This window comes from Berghia stephanieae, chromosome 2 (genome assembly GCF_034508935.2).
Source record: "Berghia stephanieae isolate SIO BIC M18660-M18661 chromosome 2, UCSD_Bste_1.3, whole genome shotgun sequence".
Classification (NCBI taxonomy): domain Eukaryota; kingdom Metazoa; phylum Mollusca; class Gastropoda; order Nudibranchia; family Aeolidiidae; genus Berghia; species Berghia stephanieae.
This window is the reverse complement of record NC_088361.1, coordinates 109,076,128-109,099,274: the sequence shown is the minus strand read 5'-3', so window position 1 is coordinate 109,099,274 and position 23,147 is coordinate 109,076,128. Positions and strand designations below refer to the sequence as shown.

The following is a 23,147-nucleotide window of genomic DNA, read 5'->3' as shown; positions in this document are numbered from 1 at the left end:
TCTAATAACTTTTCCGCCGGTGACGTCACAGACTATGGGTGACGTCCAATCAAGGGACGCTACTCTTCCTCTAATCTCATTCCCTATAAAATGATATGATATCAGATATTAGTGCTTTTGAATTCTACTACCTCTTTTTAATTCCCTAAATATATAGGTATGACATAGCTCTGTGTAAAGTAGTGCGTGCCCCGCCAGTCACAGAGAACCAAGACTCAAGAGCCTACGACAGAGTTGTGGAACAAAAAGTGATCATCAACGTTGGCGACCATTCTGACAATATAGGTCTCAACATCCGAGGAGGATTGGAATACGGCGTAGGAATTTATGTATCAAGGTGCGACATGTTAAATAATAGATTCAAACCACAAGATGTGCCTGGATTTTAAAAATCTCTCTTGAATACTAATTTTTCTTTCGGCGAAGTAATAAATTATGTAGATTAAAGTTAGGTCATTACAGGAAATGATAGAAGCATCTATGGGCTTTATGGCTAAATAAATAACTACAATTTAGATCAAATTAATTATAGTGCTGTTGCTATATTTTCCTATAATGAATCTCTTTCACTGTATCTTTTTGTTCTCAGGGTTGATCCAGAAGGCTTAGCGAGCAGCGCAGGCATTTCTTCAGGTGACCAAATTGTCAAAGTGAACGGAGTCAGCTTTGAAAAAATAGAACACAGTGAAGCCGTTGATGTGTTGCGGTCTAGTTCAAATCTCATCACAACAATCAGAGTGAGTTTACGTAGGCAAAATTAGTTATTTTTAAAAGTGAGCTTTTACATAGTGCAATATCCACTATTGTGTTCAAAGCGCTTTACAGCCAAGCCAACCGCAACACTGGAAATAATGTATCTAAGGCACTATAATTAAATTACCATTTGGCATGATTAGTGTAATTTGGATGATGGATAAAATTACGTATTATTAATTTCCATGAACCTTGCTATTAAGTATCGATTTAATCATCATCAGCATCATCATCATCATCATCATCATCATCATCATCATCATCATCATCATCATCATCATCATCATCATCATTATGATCATCACTTTCACCACCAATATGATTAATAAGGTAACAACATCAACAACAGCAACAACAGCAACAACAGCAACAATAACATATCATTGTCATGGCAACTAATCATCATGAGAGTAATTGATATCTTACAATTAACGGTGTTGTCTTCAAGATATTGACAAATTAAATTGCGATCTGATCACGAGAAACTCAACATATCACTTGCAGATTTAAGCTTTATAGATGATGATAGCAGATAACTATCAATTTATTGTTTCAAAATACGTCTTTTGCCTAATCACCTTTGTGTTTGTCTCCATCAGTCTGTAGGAAAATATCCCGTCTTCAAAGAACTTTGTGCTGAGTACACTTGGACCAATGTTGGAAATGTACATCTCAACAAAACAACATCACGTAAGGATAGTTTTAAGGTTCTAAATGCCTGATGGTCATTATCTACTAAAAGTATCATAGTAGTTTCTAATGATGGCAAAAAACATTTTCAATCCACCATAGACACCTTTTCTATAGATAGAACGAAGATGACGTCACTCAGGCCTTTGGTATTGTTTTTGCCATCCGCGTTTGTGAGTTGTTCTCACTAAACTGTATTAACCAGACTATAAAAGTTCATGGTTACACAGAGTTTGTGTGTTGGTCCGTTATACTTCCGGATGGCAATGTTGTGAACTCCTTGGCCAAGCGCATTCTATCTATACTTTAAAACTGCATTGATAGGGCTGTGTATGAGTGTTTACAGTAATCTGTATACGATGACAAAATGCTATTTTTCATTTGGTCGGAAAATGTTTACTTCAACTATCAATGAATAACGTAAAAAAAACAACAATTCTATAAATGAGATTTAAGACGTTTGACAAGTTGGAGCATTCTGAAAAATAAAGAATTGACGATCCATTCTTCAGATGATATTTGAGTAGTAGTCCTACCTCCTTTGAGTAGTAGTCCTACCTCCTTTGAGTAGTAGTCCTACCTCCTTTGAGTAGTAGTCCTACCTCCTTTAAGTAGAAGTCCTACCTCCTTTGAGTAGTAGTCCTACCTCCTTTGAGTAGTAGTCCTACCTCCTTTGAGTAGTAGTCCTACCTCCTTTAAGTAGTCTACCTCCTTTGAGTAGTAGTCCCACCTCCTTTGAGTAGTAGTCCTACCTCCTTTGAGTAGTAGTCTTACCTCCTTTGAGTAGTAGTCCTACCTCCTTTGAGTAGTAGTCCTACCTCCTTTGAGTAGTAGTCCTACCTCCTTTGAGTAATAGTCCTACCTCCTTTGAGTAGTAGTCCTACCTCCTTTGAGTAGTAGTCCTACCTCCTTTGAGTAGTAGTCCTACCTCCTTTGAGTAGTAGTCCTACCTCCTTTGAGTAGTAGTCCTACCTCCTTTGAGTAGTAGTCCTACCTCCTTTGAGTAGTAGTCCTACCTCCTTTGAGTAGTAGTCCCACCTCCTTTGAGTAGTAGTCCTACCTCCTTTGAATAAGCAACGGGTTCTCATCAAGCTGCATCGGGTCAAACAATATAAGACAATAAATAGATGACATATTCATTTAATTATCGTTGGAATTGAAAATGTTTATTTGATACAAAAGCATTCAGAATTGATAAATGTCATTTTTTAAAGTATAATTTTTCTTTATTTGGTAGAACTGATGCAATCTCGAGAGAATCTGATAATAGAGAGATGTGGAAAAGCTATATCTCGAATTTATAATGTATTTATTTTTCAAGTATACTTATGTGATGATGTTAATTTTGTTAATTAGGATTTCTGTGTTTGATTTATGCTCTATCGTGTCTAAAAACACATTTGAATCCTCGGAAGCCATAATTGACTGCAATAACAATGTTCATTCAAATCAGTGTTAGAATAAAAATATGTCGCTTATTATTATTTGTTTGTAAATATTCTAACAACCCATGTTTATTTCTCATCATTTTTGAATAGGCGAACTGAGTAAATGGCAAGTTCATCGAACAAGAGCCCGTGAGAGCAGCATAGATTTAACACCATACAGTCCTCAAGGAACCGACAACCAGGCGTTTGAAGACAGCGATGTTGAAGAGTTGGACGATGGGCTAGAAGTACAGGTCACTACGATTGCCAGATAATGCCTACATTTCTTCTTTACTCTAAAAACAAACAAAGAATATTTGTTTTTAAAAAATCAGATTACGGCAGATTTGGCCATGGCATTGAACTCATAATTATATATATTATATATATATATATATATATATATATTATATATTTTATATATATATATTATATATATTTTTTTTTTTTATTTTTTTTTTTTTTGCCACATGCTTTATCATTTCTCATATGTATTAGAAAGTAGGACACATACACACACACATACACACACACACACACACACACATGCACACAGAGTGAGAGAGAAAGGGAAAGAGAGAGAAAGGGGAGGGGGGGGGAGGAGGAGATAGGTAAAGTAGATCGATAGATTGATAGATAGATAGACAGACAGATAGATATATATACTTATAGATAGATAGATAGATATAGAGATATATAGATGTAGATAAATAAATAGATGTAGAAATGAATGGAGTGGATATATATATATATATATATATATATATATATATATATATATATATATATATATATATATATATAGGGAGAGTGCTTATAACTATAATATGCATTGTAATGGAATATACTTAATATTTTTCTAAATGTAATTGGGCATTGACTCGGCAATGGTTTCTTATTGTTTCCAAATATAATCTTATTCCCAGGCGGAACTTTGCTATCCAAAGAACAATGATATTATGTTCAAACGAAGCGACCAGGACACTTGGAAACACATTGACTCAATAGACAACACTATCAAAACTGAAGAAGGATCCAAATCGTGGTCTGCCGACAACGAAGACAGCTTAGGCTACTATCTACAGGATTCTGATTTAAGTGACTCAAACATGGATTACACATCCTTTCTTGAGAAAAACAAACAGCCAGCAATGAATGGTTCAAACGGTATTAAACATTCGCCTCATGACAACGAAACAGTTGTTATAGAAACGGTGATAGAAGAGGATGTGACGTCATTTTCAAATAAAAAACCAGCACCTCTCCCGCCAACCAAAGGGTTTCACGTCGTTAGTGCAACCAATTCCTACAGATACGGTCCCAAATCACCAACGACTGGAAGTATTAAAAGTAACGATTCCTCAACAGATATATCTCTTAAATCTGGACATTCGAATGGATTCAAACACAGGAATGGATCTGGCAAGACGAGCCGTGCCCCAGACATTCCCTCAAATGCATCTACTGCAGGAAGTGACATCTCAAATGGGGACCTAGACAATATTACTTCGCAAATAAAACAGCTCGAGGCGAGAAAATCCCATTTGGGTACATGGGAAATAACACGAGTTGCCGGAAGCTCATCGTCTTCTTCCTTGCCATCCTCACCAGGTAAACTAACATCATAGTACTTTTTTTTATTTCGAGTAACTATTTAGTGATTTCATGTCACTGGGCACTCACTTTTTAAAAAAAAAACATTAATTATATTTATTTGCATATCTTGCTATGTCATGGCCTAGACATTAACATTCCAGGGAACACACCCCCCCCCCCCCCCCCCCGCCGGGACAAAAATTATAATTACATAAAATCGTTTAAAATGTTAGGAAAATTTAAGACATGACGAAATGGAGTTTAATCAAAAGTTTTGAATGTTTTGTGATGAGAGTCACATGTTTCTTTATTTTCCTTCTCAAATGTAAGTGTGGTAAGACAATACATTTGTTTCAAATGGGATATTTTACATATTGTCATTTGGTTTCTAATTTCTGATTGTTCCCAGATAGAAAGCATCTCTTCGCCTGCCATGGGCATTATCATAAGGTCATGTTGCGTTGTCTGATATTAATATATTTTCAATTATTTTAGCAAGCAAAGTTTTGCACAAAACCAACTTAATTTTCTCTGAAGCAGGATTATTTGAAGCAAAGAATAGAAGCCTCTCCAGAGGGTTTTTTTTTTGGGCTACCCTGACAGAAGTAGTTATATATTATTGATGCTATGCCTTTAGGAAATGTTCTCACATTTATCAACACACAAAACTGTTTGTAACCTTGAACGTTTATAGTCGGATTGATATGATTGCGTGAAAAGTAATTACCAAAATGGCTGTCGAAAAACAATAACATAGAGCTTAGTGACGTTAATTGTATTCCTTCTATAAGTGTGATATTACTTCTCTTTAACGAACTGCTTGGAAAAGTAGCGGAAATGAGTTTACCGAGTCATTAAGTTATGGAAGCGCAGTTTACATTTGATTTAATGGTCAACAAATAAAATGTTCAATTTTAGTATTTCTGTTACAACATTGGTTATTTTAATTTCTTTTAGTTAAACTGGTCATGTTTCGTATGATAGCTCTTTGTAAGACTAGGACAAGTAGCAATATTATATAACATGCAAAGTATTTGGTGACCTACCGCCTCAAAACGGTATTATGTAGCAATGATTTAGATAATATAACAGTTGAATTTGGAGTCGAAAATATGAGGTGAGAGTTGACTTTTATGTTTTATTGAAGAGAATGGATACAACCAGTTTCTTAAAGTAACAAACCCCCCCCCCCCCCTGACATTTCACATTTCTGGTCTCACTCTGACCTAATACCGTTTCGAGCCGATGGACCACATATAATCATATCCCATGCCAGTTTAATCCTACTTTTTTTAAAACGATAACTACTATGTTACTAGTGTGTATCTCGTGTGAGTGTGTCTATGTCAATATTGTATTGTTATAAATGTGTAACCAAATGACAAATTGCCACTTTTTTGGGGACAATAAAGATATATTATTATTATTATTATATTATTATTATTATTATTATTATATATTATTATTTTTATTATTATTATTATTATTATATTATTATTATTATTATTATTTTATTATTATTATTATTATTATTATTATTATTATTATTATTATTATTATTATTATTATTATTATTATTATTATTATTATTATTATTATTATTATTATTATTATTATTAATTATTATTATTATTATTATTATTATTATTATTATTATTATATTATTATTTTATTATTATTATTATTATTATTTTATTATTATTATTTTATTATTATTATTATTATTATTATTATTATTATTATTAAATTTTTATTATTTTATTATTTACTTATAATTTTTAATTTACTTTGACAGAACCATCAGATTCCGAGAAATCAAAAAGCAGCTGGTCAACGTTCAAGGCAAAACTTAAAGAAAGTCTTAGAAACAAGGGACCGAGTAAGAATTTGATGATTTATTGTGCTTTTTGTTCAGTTTTTGATAAAGATAACAATAAATTTGGGCTTATTTTGGTCTTTATTATAATTGTCCGCTTATTTGTAAACTTTTTAAGAAGATTTGTATTTTTTAATACGATTAGAATTAGAAATAGATAGTCTTTTACCATTAAGTTTACTTTTTTTAATTCTTAAAATAATGCAGGTCATAGGTTGAGTGTGTAAATTTCTAACAAACACTTTTCATTATGCAAAATTTCAAGTATGTAAATGAATGCGTATCGCTTGTTTTTAAGGGATATAATTTCCTATTTGGCAATGGTTCGCAAAATTAATGTTAGCATGCTATCGTTTTTTATTGTTTGATGTTTGTAATGCTTCAATCATAGTGAAAGTACTACATGTGACATTACCTACTTTTAAAGTTTTTTTGAGTGTTTCTTTTTTTTATTTTATTTATTCCCATTGTTATGTTTTTTTGATTAAAAATCCAACAAAATTATTCGTACCCGTCTCAAATTAATATTTATGTACAAGCTATCAGACAAGAAAGCTTCGATTCAGATATGCTATATTTCAATCAATATCTTCGTTTAATTAAAATCTACCTGTTTTATCAATATGGAAAAATTACTCTTGATTAAAACATAATTTAAATGGATAACTGATCCCAGACACAAAACATTTTATTGTCATCGATTTTATTCATTGTCAAAAAAAAACCCCATTATTCATGCCCTCCTACCGTGGATATTTTCTACATATTATTTATAAAATAAATGCAAACATTTCTTATAATAAATAAAATAAAAAATAAATAAATAAATAAAATAAATTCCCTTTATTCATCCCTAAGGGGAAATTTGTCTTTAGGGTCCATTCCAAGCGAAGACTGGAATAACCCAGGCGTCAGCCGCAGTGCAGCGCCGCAAAGTGAGCTAAGGCTAGGTGACTTGCTAGGCCACACAACGCGGCGGGTAGTCGAACTCGGTACCTTTCGGGTACGAAGCAAAGACCGTACCGCTGAGCCACGCTGTCCCATATTATTTTGAGGTCAATAATTTAACGGTTACAGGATTTTTAACAACAATGAAATGGGCTTTAATATGTGAGGTGATTCTCTTGACGTACAATAGGTAAAGTCAATCGACAGTAAGACAGAGACACATGTATGCACAGGATGGTTTCCAAATATCCAATGTAATATCATGATTTCGAAATTCATGAATATGCCCATTGTCATGTCATATTAGTACTCACAATGACAAACTTAGCTTTTATTTCTAAAATTGATTACAATGTATTTCACTTAGAATGTCGCTCATAACAATATTTTTCATAAAAAAGATACAATTTTTTAAAAAAAACATTGATTTTTTAAAGTAAAACTATTTGTTAAATATGTTGAGCTCAAATATTCACTTTTATTTTATTACCAACCAAACTCTTTTGGCTTAAAACAACGTTTAGTTAATTCTCACATTTGCCCAGAAGTGAGAGTGTGCTGAAAGTCATGATATTGAGTGGCTCCTCATTTTATGTAGTATTTTTGATAGTTTTTCTTTTGGTCTGAGGCACACATTTTTCAAGGATATCATTGCTTTGTACGTTAGAAGTCAATATGAAGCTGATATTTAAAAGACATTCATAATAACGTGAAGTTGAATGTAAGCTTCAATTTAATTACAAAAACAGATCAAATGAACGTTTCGGGTTTCCCCTTTATCAACAAAACAGGATGATTGAAACACCACAGATGAATGTGGTGTTTCAATCATCCTGTTTTGTTGATAAAGGGGAAACCCGAAACGTTCATTTGATCTGTTTTTGTAATTAAATTGAAGCTTACATTCAACTTCACGTTATTATTTATATCTTCGAGCTTCGAGCAGCAACATTTACACTACCCAGTATTCTTAAAGACATTCAACACACTGACCGATGGGCATGCAGAACTGGCCGGGATAATCAATAATAATTTTACCTCTATATGTTTGTTTGGTGTTATCTATTGTTGTTTAACGATAGAAGTGTTTTGACGATTTTGAAATGTTTTATATCTCTAAGTTGATTATCCTGATCTGTCGTCCTTAAATAAATCCCTACACAAACCCCTACATTGAATAACAACAACATTTGTAACATTGGTATGTACTTAGCGCTTTGATGTTTGCTTGCTTCTCAGATTTTGCGGTTATGCATTAATAAATGTTTTAGATATAAAAATGCAAACCTCCACACACACACACATACACACACACACACACATATATATATATATATATATATATATATATATATATATATATATATATAGACACACACACACACACACACAACCATACAAATAATTTACATCATTTGGAAAGTATTACATATCATGTATTTGTACACACACATACGCATTCACACACACACATACATACATACATACATACATACATACATACATACATACATACATACATACATACATACATACATCATGGGCACTACACACACACACACACAGACACATAAACCACACACACACACACACAGACACACAATTCATGTTTTATATCTTAGAATAGAAATTCGTGCTTGTTCCGCTTGATACTAACCCAGCTTTGCTTCATTTCAGAAAAGAGATTGTCACTGCCTACTGAAGCAGGTTTGTAGTGTAATATTATAAATATCTTATTATAAATCGTATAAATCGTTAACTATGTGGTCTAGTGGTATGACACTCGCTTTCGGATCGGAAGGTCCTGGGTTCGAGCCTCGCGCTCGCGCATAGTTGAGTCATTTGAATAGGCTCTTTACTCAAATTCTCTCATCGTACTCAGGTGTAAAATGAGTACCTGGCCATTAACAGCGTTGTCTTTGTCCGAAAAATTGTAATATCGCCTAACAGGCGTCATGTCCCGTCCTACATGTTAAATGTTGCTGTTGACCAGGGACCCCTTGTAAAGCGCTTTGAGCACATTTAGTGGATATTGCTCTATATAAAGCTCAATTTAATTTAAATTTAACTTCTTCATTTATCTCGTAGTTATGGTTATTCAAATATTTCAAGGAGGTTCAAAATAACAATCTAGTCTAGCATCTTTTCAAACTCAGTCTTTACTTTTGTGTCTTTTTTTTTTTTTTTTTGGTCTTTTTCTTAATATTGTTTGTTAATTGTTGTTTTTTTTTTTCATGTTCGTGCGCTTTTGTCCTCTATATTCTTATGTCATGGCTAACTTTTCTGAAGTGTATTATGATCAACACGAATTTCGGCATTCCAGAGAGTTAATATTGGACTTGTCACAACAATAATATTGGCTGACACAAAATGTACGTCTTGTTGTGATTGTAATGAATTCGATGACGATCATGATGATAATGATGACGATGATGATGATGATGATGATGATGATGATAATGATTTTGATGATGATGATGATGATGATGATGATGATGATGATGATGATGATGATGATGATGATGATGGTGGTAGTGGTGGTGGTGGTGGTGATGATGATGATGATTATGATTATGATGATAATAATTCATAATATCATCAATGGTTGATGATGATAATGATATTATGAAACGGTTATATAGACGGCTACTTTGATTAAGCATTTCTTGATGTACTTAATTACAAGCTTTGATTAGGCTGTCTGTCATCTTGCGCTCCCCCCCCCCCTCCACTCTCTCTCTCTCTCTCTCTCTCTCTCTCTCTCTCTCTCTCTCTCTCTCTCTCTCTCTCCTACTCTTTCCTTCACGGTTTCCATGAATCAATACTTGTAATTCTGTCTATTCTGTTTCCATCGATGTATAGGCATTCAATCCTTAGTTCAGTTTCTGGCTGGTATTCTTTACCCAATAGTAAATGCAATTGCTCTTTGATTAAGAAATATAATATTATATCCGCTATCTGTTACAGTCATGTAATTATCAATTTGTGTTGAGATTTTTACTTTCGGAGGGGATCCAGAGTCGGTATCTATGTGAAACCGAAGTATTCTCAGACTAGATACGATGGTCTAAATCTCTAATTAGATCTACTTTTTAAAATTATTAACTCACTCAACCCTAACACCGACTATATCCGTATTTTACCCGGGTTACTTTTACCTTATGCCTATTTATTACATTTTTCTGAGACAAATTATAGGCGAAGTATCAAAGTTTAATGTTTTTAGTTTTTGCATGTTAATGAATAAAACTATCTATGCACATGCTCATTATTAATACATTTATTCCAATTTTGAAAAGTAGCAAAACATTTCTAGGATTGAATGAGTTAAACACGTTTTCCTATCATCTCTATTCTTAGCATTTTGGACTGAACATCGTTGCAATGACCATCATCTTTTACTTTACAATATGAACCTTCTTTCGGTATTCCAAATAGGCTATATGATATCTCAATTAAATTCTTTCCTCTTTCTCTCTCCCTCTATTTCTTTCAAAGTCTGTCTGTCTGTCTGTCTGTCTGCCTCTCTCTCACTCTCTCTCCCCCCTCTCCCCCCCCTCTCTCTCTCTCTCTCTCTCTCTCTCTCTCTCTCTCTCTCTAGAAACAAAACACAACAAACCATGTAACACACAGTCCTGACGATGGCTGAAAGGCCTGAAACATCGATGTAGACTGACTCCAACATCGTGGTAAATATTACAATAATAATTCGCTCCATTGTTACATGTCGAGCACTATTCGAACCCTATTTGTATCCAACACGATTCTAAATATATATATATATATATCGCTTGGCTCACACTAACTAACGAGACGCAAGGGTATTTTGCTATTCTCTTGTGGGTCCCTTTTCCTATATCATTATAGTCTCCAAAATGTTTGGTCAAAGAATAGCATCCTATTCAGAGAGTAGTAAACAATTCCTTTTACTTTCTTGTGATTGCTCTAGAACAAAAAACCCACTCTTATTCATTATCCCCAGTTTTCATATTTCAAGATCACAAATTATACTCGAAAAGCTGAGGACCGTTTTTTAAATTTAAAATAAGGCTAATATAACTCCGGAGTCAATCCCGAAGAAAATCTCAATTGAAGAATAATCACACGATTTTTCTTCATTCTGGATGGATTTTGTAAAAGGAACTGTAGATCTCTTCTCTTTCCCTATAATATTATGATAGTGACCCGACGAAGGTGTTGGGCTAAAATATTTTTATCCCTTATTTCGGAGATTGATAGGCGCTCTATTGAGCCAAACTCTATATTTTTTTTGGATTATAATAGCGCTAACAAAGATTCAAATAATGTCAATATTATTCGACATGCATACATCTTCTTATTAATTCGTATAAAATCAACAGAATTCATTGGAAGAAGTTCGTCCAAACAAAACAGTCCCCAAGACCAGAAGGGGATATTTGAACGAGGGTTCGGATCTCAGATCAACAACAATCATGTGACCGACCGCTACAATTTGATGGCAATTTTGGAAGACCACGCCAGGAAAATACTCTCTGAAGATGAATGCAAAGCCGTTCTAAGACACATCAATAATGTAAGTAAGGTCTTTCGTAAGTTGTATTTGTTAATTTAAATGGAGTTTTTAAATTTCATAATGAATGAGTCTATCAAATGATGTACATCTTACATTATTTTTTAATAGGTTTCAATCTGGGGCCACATTTGGGATCTGGTCTTAGTCACCCCAGCTGGCTCAGACTCACGTTACGAGCAATCCTCAATAATCGAAAAAAGAAGTTCTCCAGAGACATATGGCCCACATGGAGGGTGGTTTGTTTATCCTGACTTCTGAAGCGTTAACTCACTCAACCCTAACACCGACTATATCCGTAGTTTACCCAGGTTACTTTTACCCCTATGACTATTAATTATTACATTATTCTGAGACAAATTATTGGCGTAGTTTGCATTTAATGGTAGATGAATAAAACTATCTATGTACATGCTCATTTTAAAGACATTTTTCCCATTTTGAAAAGTATCAAAAATCTCTAGGATTGAGTGAGTTAAACTGACAATAGCAATTTCTTACTACCCTTTTGATGGGAACTAGTTATCGGGAAATTCTTTTTCTCCAAATCTAATAGCAAAGTTTATTCAATCGTAGGCTGGCTTTCGCCAATAAATCAAGAATTTGATGACAACATACATGAAAGTGGGAAACATACATGAAAGTGGGAAACATACATGAAAGTGGGAAACATACATGAAAGTGGGAAACATACATGAAAGTGGGAAACATACATGAAAGTGGGAAACATACATGAAAGTGGGAAACATAATAGACCCAACAACCCAATTGCTGCCTAGTGGACGAGAATAGGGGGGTGGGGGGGGTGGTGGTAGGCGAGGCAGAGTAATCTCTACTTTAACAAGTAATAATAAAAAAAATGAATATAACAGCTTCAAAAAAGAACAAAATACCTGTTAGATTAATTTTCGTTTATTGCTTGTCACATGCACAGTCCAAAGCTTCGAGCAGCTTAGTCTTGTGCGGCTATGTGGTCTAGTGATATGACGCTCGCTTTCGGATTTTAAGGTCCTGGGTTCGAGCCAGTTGAGTCCTTGGAAAAGGCTATTTACTCACATTCTCTCACCACACTCAGGTGTAAAATGAGTACCTGGCCATTAACAGCGTTGTCTTTGTCCGAAAAATAGTAATATCGCCTAACAGGCGTCATGTCTCGTCCTACATGTTAAATGTTGCTGTTGGCCAGGGACCCCTTGTAAAGCGCTTTGAGCACATTTAGTGGATATTGCGCTATACAAAGCTCAATATTTAGTCTTACTTTAACTGGGAACGATTACTATCCCTTTGCGCGTAAAGCGAGTGCTCTACCAACTGAGCTATCGATACCCTGGTCTTAATTAATTGAATGATTGTGTCAAAACCTATTATCCGACGTTATTGGTAATTTTTGTTTCTTCTTTGTTTGATTTTTTCACCCACAGTACCACGAAAACAAGGACCTGGAGCGATTGGTGCAACTGTTACTTGCCATTCTCGATAAAGATGAAAAACAAGTTCTTCTTATTGATGTTAGGTAATTACTATCTAGCTGTTTTATTGAAATGAATAAACATACATATATAGATGTATTTAATAAAACACCAATAGTTTTATCCCGGCGTGTACATATGCGGCTATGTGGTCTGTGCGGCTATGTGGTCTAGTGGTATGACACTCGCTTTCGGATCGGAAGGTCCTGGGTTCGAGCCTCGCTCGGCGCATAGTTGAGTCGTTGAAGAAGGCTCTTTACTCACATTCCCTCACCGTACTCAGGTGTAAAATGAGTACCTGGCCGTTAACAGCCTTGTCTCTGTCCCAAAAATTTGTAATATCGCCTGACAGGCGTCATGTCTCGTCCTACATGTTATGTGTTGCTGTTGGCCAGGGACCCCTTGTAAAGCGCTTTGAGCACGTTTAGTGGATATTGCGCTATATATATTGGCATCCGAACCCACGTTTAGGCCTAGTTTAACATTGTTGTAATTGGCCATTTTTTGCATCATACTTTGAGATTTCCATTACAACAATAAATGAGCCCATAATGACTTGGGTGATCAGACCTACAAATCTGCAAATAAGGTTTATCCGCAACAAAAGGATCAATAAGTAATAACACTATGACACAGAACAAAAAGAGTGGAAGGAAATTCAAACTACGCATCTAGATAAATGCTTTTTAAACTGTATTAATCGAAATATTATTTCCAGACAAATCATCTTTTGAAATGATAAGCAGAGCATGAAGCACGGATTATTTCAGTGTATTTGCTACTATGAGGGTCTTTAATGTGCGGCTATGTGGTCTTGTGGTATGACACTCGCTTTCGGATCGGAAGGTCCTGGGTTCGAGCCTCGCGCTCGGCGCATAGTTGAGTCCTTGGAAAAGTCTCTTTACTCACTTTCTCTCACCGTACACAGGTGTAAAATGAGTACCTGGTCGTTAACAGCGTTGTCTTTGTCCGAAAAATTGTAATATCGCCTAACAGGCGGCAAGTCCCGTCCTACATGTTAAATGTTGCTGTTGACCAGGGACCCCTTGTAAAGCGCTTATTGCGCTAAATAAAGCTCAATTTTTAAAATGTAATTCGTCTTTGTCAGCAACAACTTGCCTTGTCGTCAACTTCAATAAATAGTATTGGACGACGAGGGCTGTTATTTAATGTTCTCATTCCTTTTCATTAGGAACAATTGGTAAAGGGAAATAACAAGTGCAAAATAAAACATCATAAAATATACAGAGTTATGTATCCTGATTGTATATTGTATAAGTTTCCACGATAGAAGCAACCCGCAATACGCTTCAACAATCATGACGTCACTTCCCTCGTAATGACGTTTGATAACATAGTAACTGACTCTAAACTATCGGAAAAATGGCGGACAACAGCTTATGAAATATTTCTCCGACGAGCATAAAAGCGTATCCAGAGGGAAAAAAAAACATTATAAATCTGATCATGTTTTGACTTTTACACATTCTGATCACAAGACATGAAAAGTTCTAGCCAGCATGAAGAATAAAAAGTACCGATTTTCTTTGTTTAGAACCATGAAGGCAGCCGTTGCTGGGCGACGTGACATCAGACTATTGAATCGAATTGCAAAATATTCCGTCGAATTGATATCTACCTTAACTTGTGACTCATTTTTGAGGATAGATCTGATATAAAAATGTTATTCACCGCCTCAATCCTCTATTATGTGGGGATAATATGTGGTCTTAATAGCCTATATTTCCCCAAAATATTGCGGGTTCTCCACAAGGTAAATACTCTAACTTGTGGGTGAGTACACTATACTCCAGTACCACGTACGGCTATTGTGGTATGACACTCGCTTTCGGACCGGAAGGTCCTGGGTTCGAGCCTCGCGCTCAGCGCATAGTTGAGTCCTTAGAAAAGGCTCTTTACTCACTATATCTCACCGTACTCAGGTGTAAAATGAGTACCTGAGAAGTGAACTTGAAGACAAAATCATCCGGTATGTATATCAAATCCTGGGTTTCCAAACTCTTTAAGTAATTCTATTCGTTCTCCTCCGTAAAACATATAAATCTATTATCTTAACGCTAGACTCATACTTTTTCGGTTAGAAATTCAATTTTCGGCATTTAAATGGCTCGTACATAATACCGGAATGATGCTATGAGACAAATTATTGAAGGAACAAAATACTCTTCAACAATAGTAACGTCACTTCCTTCCTAATGACGCATGGTAACGTAGCAACACTGGCTCTAAACTATCGGAACAATGGTAGACGCCAGTATGAAATATTTCTCCGGCGAGCATAAAAGCGTATCCAGAGGGAAAAAAACCCCCATAAATTTGATCATGTTTTGACTTTTACACATTCTGATCACAAGGCCTATGAAAAGTTCTAGCCAGCATGAAGAATAAAAAGTAATGATTTTCTTTGTTTAGAACCAAGATGGCGCCGTTGCCGGGCGGCGTGACATCACATCAGACTATTGAATCCAATTGACGGCACTCAGATCGTTGTTATTGTTTTTATACAGCCGTTTCCGTGATTAGTTATCACTAAAGTATGTCAATCAGACTATAAACATTCAAGGTTACACATAGGCTTGTGTGTTGGTATATTATATTCGGCTGGCGGATGTTGTAAGTATTTTACATAAACGCATAGCATCAACCTTTTCAACTTGTTGGAAAATTACAAGTTCAATTACAATGTTTTATTTTTAGGCAGTTTATACAAAACACAAATCAAAACATAATTACTGATTAACAAAACTAGCATCAAGTCGTGTATGCATTTCTTTTAAAACCTGAGCATTTATATAGGGCAATATCTACAAAATGTGCTAGAAGCGCATTACAAGGAGTCCTTAGCCAACAGCAACTCTTAATATGTCTGCTGTTATTTTTAAAAACACTCTATGAAGCAGATACCTACTGCATTTTAAAAATAATGACAGATCTAGGACGAGACATTATTATTATTATTGCGGCTATGTGGTCTAGTGATATGACACTCGCTTTCGGATAGGAAGGTCCTGGGTTCGAGCCTCGCGCTCGGCGCATAGTTGAGTCCTTGGAAAAGGCTCTTTACTCACATTCTCTAACCGTACTGAGGTGTAAAATGAGTACCTGGCCACTAACAGCGTTGTCTTTGTCCGAAAAATTGTAATATCGCCTAACAGGCGTCATGACTCGTCCTACATGTTAAATGTTGCCCGTTGGCCAGGGACCCCTTGTAAAGCGCTTTGAGTACATTTAGTGGATGTTGCCCTATATAAAGCTCAATTTTTAAGCTCATTATTTTAATGAATGCCAATCTGGCTTGGTGAATGAGATAAGCTTGTAAATGTCACGTGATTTCCTTTCAGGGGAATCGTTCATCCATCTCAACTCGAAAAATACGATTTGATAATGGATCGATGTCATATCCAAGGATACAACACAAACAGCTGGAGTCGAACAAACTTAAGCGCCCTTGGGGGACCCGTCATTGGTAAGTTGACTATTATATCTGCTTATTGAAAGTAAGAGGGTAGGTAATTCGTCTTTAGGGTTAAGCGGAAATACGAAATCAAAATGTATAATAATAATACAAATAATAATATAATAATAATAATAATAATATAATAATAATATATATAATAATAATAATAAAATATAATAATAATAAAATAATAATAATAATAATATAATAATAATAATAATAATATAATAATAATATCCAAATAGGCAATTATTGTTAGGTTACAGCTCTTGTAATAGGAAAAAAGTAATTTAAAAAGTAGTAATAATGATGATAATAATACTGATAGTAATGATGATAATAATAAATAACATATATAATAATAAATAATTAATAATAATAATAATAATAATATAATAATAATAATAATAATAATAATAATAATATTAATATAATATTAATAATAATAATCACCATCATATCATCAAAATAATAGTAATAATAATAATAATAATAATAATAATAATAATAATAATAATAATAATAATAATAATAATAATCATAATCATAATCATAATCATAATCATAATAATCATCATAATAATAATAATAAAAATGAGAATATTAATAATGATGATCATCATCATATCATCATAATAATAGTTATGATAATATATATAATAATAATAATAATAATAATAATAATAATAATATATAAATAATAATAAATAATAATAATAATAAATAATATAATAATAATAATAATAACAATAACAATATATAATAATAATAATAATAATAAATAATAATAATAATAATAATAATAATAATAATATATATAATAATAATAATAATAATATATAATATATAATAAATAATAATAATAATGATAATAATAATTATAATAATAATAAATAATAATAATAATAATATAATAATAATAATAATAATAATAATATAATAATAATATATAATAATAATAATAATAATAATAATAATAATAATAATTATAATAATAATAATAATAATAATAATAATAATAATAATAATAAATAATAATAATAATAATAATATAATAATTATATATAATAATAGATCGATTTAGCACGATTCGCGGAAGGCATCTATTCTTTCGAGGGGTAAGAACTTTGAATTTGTAAAATTCTATCTTCATGTTATACTATTGACGTTTTATTATTGGTTGTGATAGTTTTTGTAGTGGTTCTATTGTATTATTGATAATTATTGAAGATAAGGCTCACTCATTTATTTTCCCAAAAACTTCACACCCAACCTATACAAAAATGGATTTATTTCACTCAAACACAAAATCTATTAGTTTTTGCTATAATTGATTTTAGCTTAACAAGTACTTCAACAGTGTTAATATACTTTAACTATAGCAAACATTTTTATTCAAATATTATGATGAACAAAAGGAATTAGAATGACAAAAATGTTGGCTTGCATCGTAACAAATGTGACGATTTTCCTATGGCTGGTAATATTAAAGGGGGTTTAAAGGAAGCCGGGTCCTAAAAAATTATTTTGAGAAAATCAGATTTAAAGTTAAAACAATATAGAGTTTAATGTAATCAACATAAAAATTACAGAATCATCAACGTGAAATCATTAAATCAAGCCAAAAACAATTATACCAAACATGCCAAACTTTTTATGCTGAATTATGAGTCAAATTAGATCAGGAAAATGCATTTTTTGTGTCAAATTTACGTAGATTTCGAAGTAATATCTCTAGAACCATTTAAAATATATTTTAAAATATAAAGACAACTTACAACAATGCTTTTGAAAAATAAAAGATGAATGGTTAAACTGTCGTTTTTTTATAGAAATCTCATTTTGGCCACACAATGCCATTTTAATCTTTATAACTCTCTAGCTCAAAACTAAGTCACCAACATTTGGTATGTTATCCAAGGCCAACACACATAACTTATTTAAACAGTGAATGATTGAGAACATCTTATTACTATTAAGTTATGTAATAAAACATACCACAGTAATTTCATCTTCATATATTATTAATATATTCAACAGTGCAAAAGAAGCCAGCACCTCCTGTACCGATACCATCCAATATTGAAAGTGATAATGATAATGATAATGATGCTCAAGACGACGAAAGATCGGAGTTTGTCAGTTTCTCGAAGGACGATTTCAAAGACGAACCAGAGCAGCTGGAACTGTACGTTTGCTAGCTGTATTTATTATTCAATAAAAAGAAATAGAATAGAAGCTAGATCTAGCTTCAGTTTAATTTACCAAAGACAACTTTTGGGCCGTTTTGGGTTTACCCTTTGTCAACAAATCACGATGAAGTGATACGATAAAGACGAATGTGGGATGAGAGGATGCCATTGTTTGCACCAATCTAAAACAAACCCGATTATTACATTATTAATACTACAAATACAATGATGCTGTATTTCCATTTCGTTATAGTAAAGAAAAAATATCCTTCAGAGCCATTAGGCCCATGGAGGCGGAGTTTATCCTGGTTTCTATATTGCTTGCTACCCTTTGGATAGAACGCTAGTCTATCACAAAGTACTCTCCTCCAGATCTAGGAGACCCAGCTACCCAAAAAGGGGTAAGAACTAAATTTCGACTGCACCCTGGATCGATCTCGGTCCCTTTGCTTGTGAATCAAGTGCTTTACCAACTGAGCTATCGGGACCCCTCCTTTTCGGTATAAGTAAGTTATGATACTTTCTTGCTATGAGGAGGAAAAGAATTAACAATTGTGACGCATCGTCTCAAAACGTTATTCTGCATGTTGGGGTGTATCAGATACTTAAATGTCATTTTAAAATAATATTGATGTCATTTAAACCTTGTCATTTTGACACTTTAAGAAACTATATATATATATATATATATATATATATATATATATATATATATATATATATATATATATATATTAGAGAGAGAGAGAGAGAGAGAGAGAGAGAGAGAGAGAGAGAGAGAGAGAGAGAGAGATATTCCTTACTTAACCATTTATCTGCCGTATTTATAGAAGAGCCTGTATTTAGAAATTCAGAAAACTTGTCCTTCAAATATCGATCGATTTCTATGACCCTTATCTTGGCAACAATAATCTCAAACCTGGGATCGAGGTTTGAGAGTTCTTGCCAAGATGATGGTCATTTAAAGGTTTTTATTTGGAGGTCCAACAGGAGGGGAACTAATTGAAGATCTCTGTAAAAGTCTCCCAGGTCTACAGGATCAACCAATAAAATACTGGGTAGCTGCAAATCGACTACGGTCAAAACATACAAGAACAGCTGCCAACATGCACAAATGGAGGCTCCAAGAATCACTAACATGCCCAAAGTGCAACCAAGCACCACAAGATGCAAACCACCTCGTACTAGATTGCCCAGAGACAAAACGTGAAGGGGGATTTGAGGCCATCAACAAATGTGATGATGACTTCAGAACCTGGATTGATACCTTGAACATAGAAGTGTAGACGAACGATACTACTACTATTTGAAGGTCGAGTTTTCTGGCCTAATTTTTAATATGTATTTTCCAGATTACGGCAGTTAACAGGTTAAACATAAAAAAATATAACATAATTTTCATACTTGGACCATATATTTCCTTATTAACATATAAATCATCTAGACTTGGCACAGTTTTTATGCCAAGCTCACAATTAGTCGGTTAGAGTCTACATACTGTTAACTCACTCAACCTTAACACCGACTATATCCGTTATTTACCCGGGTTACTTTTACCCTATGCCTATTTATTACATTTTTCTGAGACAAATTATAGGCGTAGTATCAAAGATGATGTTTTTAGTTTTTCCCATGTTAATGGTAGTTGAATAAACCTATCTATGTACATGCTCAGTTTTAATACATTTTTTTCCAATTTTGATAAATAGCAAAAATCTCTAGGATTGAGTGAGTTAACATATAAATCATCTAGCCATGACACAGTTTTATGCGAAGTCTCACAATTAGTCGGTTAGAGTCTACATACTGTTAAGTGCGGCTATGTGGTCTAGTGGTATGACACTCGCTTTCGGATCGGAAGGTCCTGGGTTCGAGCCTCGCGCTCGGCGCATAGTTGAGTCCTTGGAAAAGGCTCTTTACTCACATTCTCTCAGCGTGCTCATGTGTAAAATGAGTATCTAGCCGTTAACAGCGTTGTCTTTGTCCGAAAAATTATAATATCGCCTAACAGGCGTCATGTCCCGTCCTACATGTTAAATGTTGCTGTTGACCAGGGACCCTTTGTAAAGCGCTTTGAGCACGTTTAGTGGATATTGCGCTATATAAAAGCTCAATATAAAGCATCTAGTCACGACACAGTTTTATGCGAAGGCTCCCAATTAGTCGGTTAGAGTCTACATACTGTTAAGTGGTTAATAATTGTAATCTAAAGAGCTTTGCTTGTAAAAGACATGGGAACATAGTAGGGAGTCTGAGGGTTTGATAAAATGAAAGAATAACTTGAGTTTCGTGAAAATAATATACCTGCTAGTGCAATATCCACTAAAATGTGCTCAAAGTGATTTACTAGGAAATAAATGAAACAATTGGATTCAGTAGTCTGATGTCACGCCTCCCGGCAACGGCGGCCATTTGATTCTAAACAAAGAAAATCATTACTTTTTATTCTTCAAGCTGGCTAGAACTTTTCATATGTCTTGTGACCACAATGTGTAAAAGTCAAAACATGATCAAATTTATGTTTTCTTCCCTCTGGATACGCTTTTATGCTCGCCGGAGAAATATTTCATACGGGCGTCCGCCATTGTTCCGATAGTTTAGAGCCAGTGTTGCTAAGTTACGATGCGTCATTAGGTAGGAAGTGACGTTACGACTATTGAATCCTATTCTCATACACTTATAAAAGGAAATGTATCCGTTTTGGCATCAGAGCAATGAAATTAAAACCTTGTCACAATCGTACAAAATACTTACCCAGTTAGCACTTGTGAGGAATCTTATCATTTTTGTTGTGTATGCTCACTAGTAAAACGCATGATATTGACCATAGATTGTTGGTAAACACTCGCTTATAGATAGAATGAAGATGACGTCACTCAAGCCTTTGTTATTGTATTTTGCCATCCGCGTTTGTGAGTGATTCTCACTAAACTGTATTAACCAGACTATAAAAGTTCATGGTTACACATAGTTTTGTGTGTTGGGCCGTTATACTTCCGGATGGCAATGTTATGAGCTTCTTAGCCAAGTGCATACTATCTATAGGATTGAATCTGTGAGAGGAAAATTAAATAGGAGAAAAATAGGGAGGATTGTTTGAAGGGAGTGTTTTGTTTTCCAGCATCATCTTGGAGAAAGATGACAGAGCGAATGTTGTCATCCCCAGAACTCCGGACAACATTGACGACGACAGCTATGAAGACTTCGATGGAGTGGAGACCGTCTACATTTCCAAGCATAAAAACTTTTTAGGTAAGGACTTTGGGAGATCTCTCAATCTATTTATAGCAGCGGGACAACAGTCAAGGTTTGATACAACCTAACTTTAAATGTATTCACCCCCCCCCCCCCCCCCCCCCAACAAAACCATTATTTTCCCAGATATAGTTGGTGTGCAACTCACCCAATTCTTTTAATGTTTTTAAGAGTGCAATTGATAATAATGATAACGACATGATGATGATGATAACGTTATCATCATCATCATCATCATCATCATCATCATCATCATCATCATCATCATCATCATCATCATCATTATCATCATCAACAGCAATATTATCATCATCATTATTATCATCATTATCATCGTTGTCCTTATCATCATCATCATCATCATGATCATCATCATCATCATTATCATCATCATCATCATCATCATCATCATCATCATCATCATCATCATCATCATCATCATTATCATCATCAACAGCAATATTATCATCATCATTATTATCATCATTTTCATCGTCGTCGCCGTCATCATCATCATCATCATCATCATCATCATCACCATTGTCATCATCAACATCAATAATATCATCATCATCATCAAAAAAGAGTGCAATTGATGCAGAACTTACCAACATAATATTTCATTTCAGTGAATAATCTATAGGATACTCGGTGATATTTGCATTTGTATATTAATTAATTGAAAACTCTCAAATGCATAAAAGTGGACACGTTAAACGACTGTTGATAGGGAAAATCATACTACGAATCTTGACTAAGATTAAGACATTTATTTGTCTTTTAGACAGCCCTAATTTAATAATTAAACGCGAATTGTACAATTAACAATCTATGTTGTTTATAAAACTCCAAATGCTGTTATTTATGCGTGGAAGTTACTCGGGGTATTTAAAGGTTTTGAAAGCCTATCA

General features: G+C 33.9%; 1 protein-coding gene across 4 annotated transcripts in view; it reads left to right on the top strand.

Annotated features, from left to right (window-relative positions):
* Positions 1 to 23,147, top strand: part of LOC144966210 (uncharacterized) — an 84,087-nt gene that overhangs the window by 58,060 nt on the left and 2,880 nt on the right. The window contains exons 5-16 of one of the 4 annotated variants that reach the window (XM_078902386.1): positions 158 to 337; positions 590 to 737; positions 1,353 to 1,443; positions 2,982 to 3,124; positions 3,797 to 4,481; positions 6,262 to 6,345; positions 8,968 to 8,997; positions 11,652 to 11,845; positions 13,264 to 13,355; positions 16,674 to 16,798; positions 18,830 to 18,977; positions 22,148 to 22,233. In XM_078902386.1, the coding sequence (XP_078758512.1) occupies positions 158 to 337; positions 590 to 737; positions 1,353 to 1,443; positions 2,982 to 3,124; positions 3,797 to 4,481; positions 6,262 to 6,345; positions 8,968 to 8,997; positions 11,652 to 11,845; positions 13,264 to 13,355; positions 16,674 to 16,798; positions 18,830 to 18,977; positions 22,148 to 22,233 (2,006 nt within the window). Of the gene's footprint in view, positions 1 to 157; positions 338 to 589; positions 738 to 1,352; positions 1,444 to 2,981; positions 3,125 to 3,796; positions 4,482 to 6,261; positions 6,346 to 8,967; positions 8,998 to 11,651; positions 11,846 to 13,263; positions 13,356 to 16,673; positions 16,799 to 18,829; positions 18,978 to 22,102; positions 22,234 to 23,147 lie in introns of all 4 variants that reach the window. The other 3 variants (XM_078902384.1, XM_078902387.1, XM_078902385.1) reach the window with 3 other exon arrangements.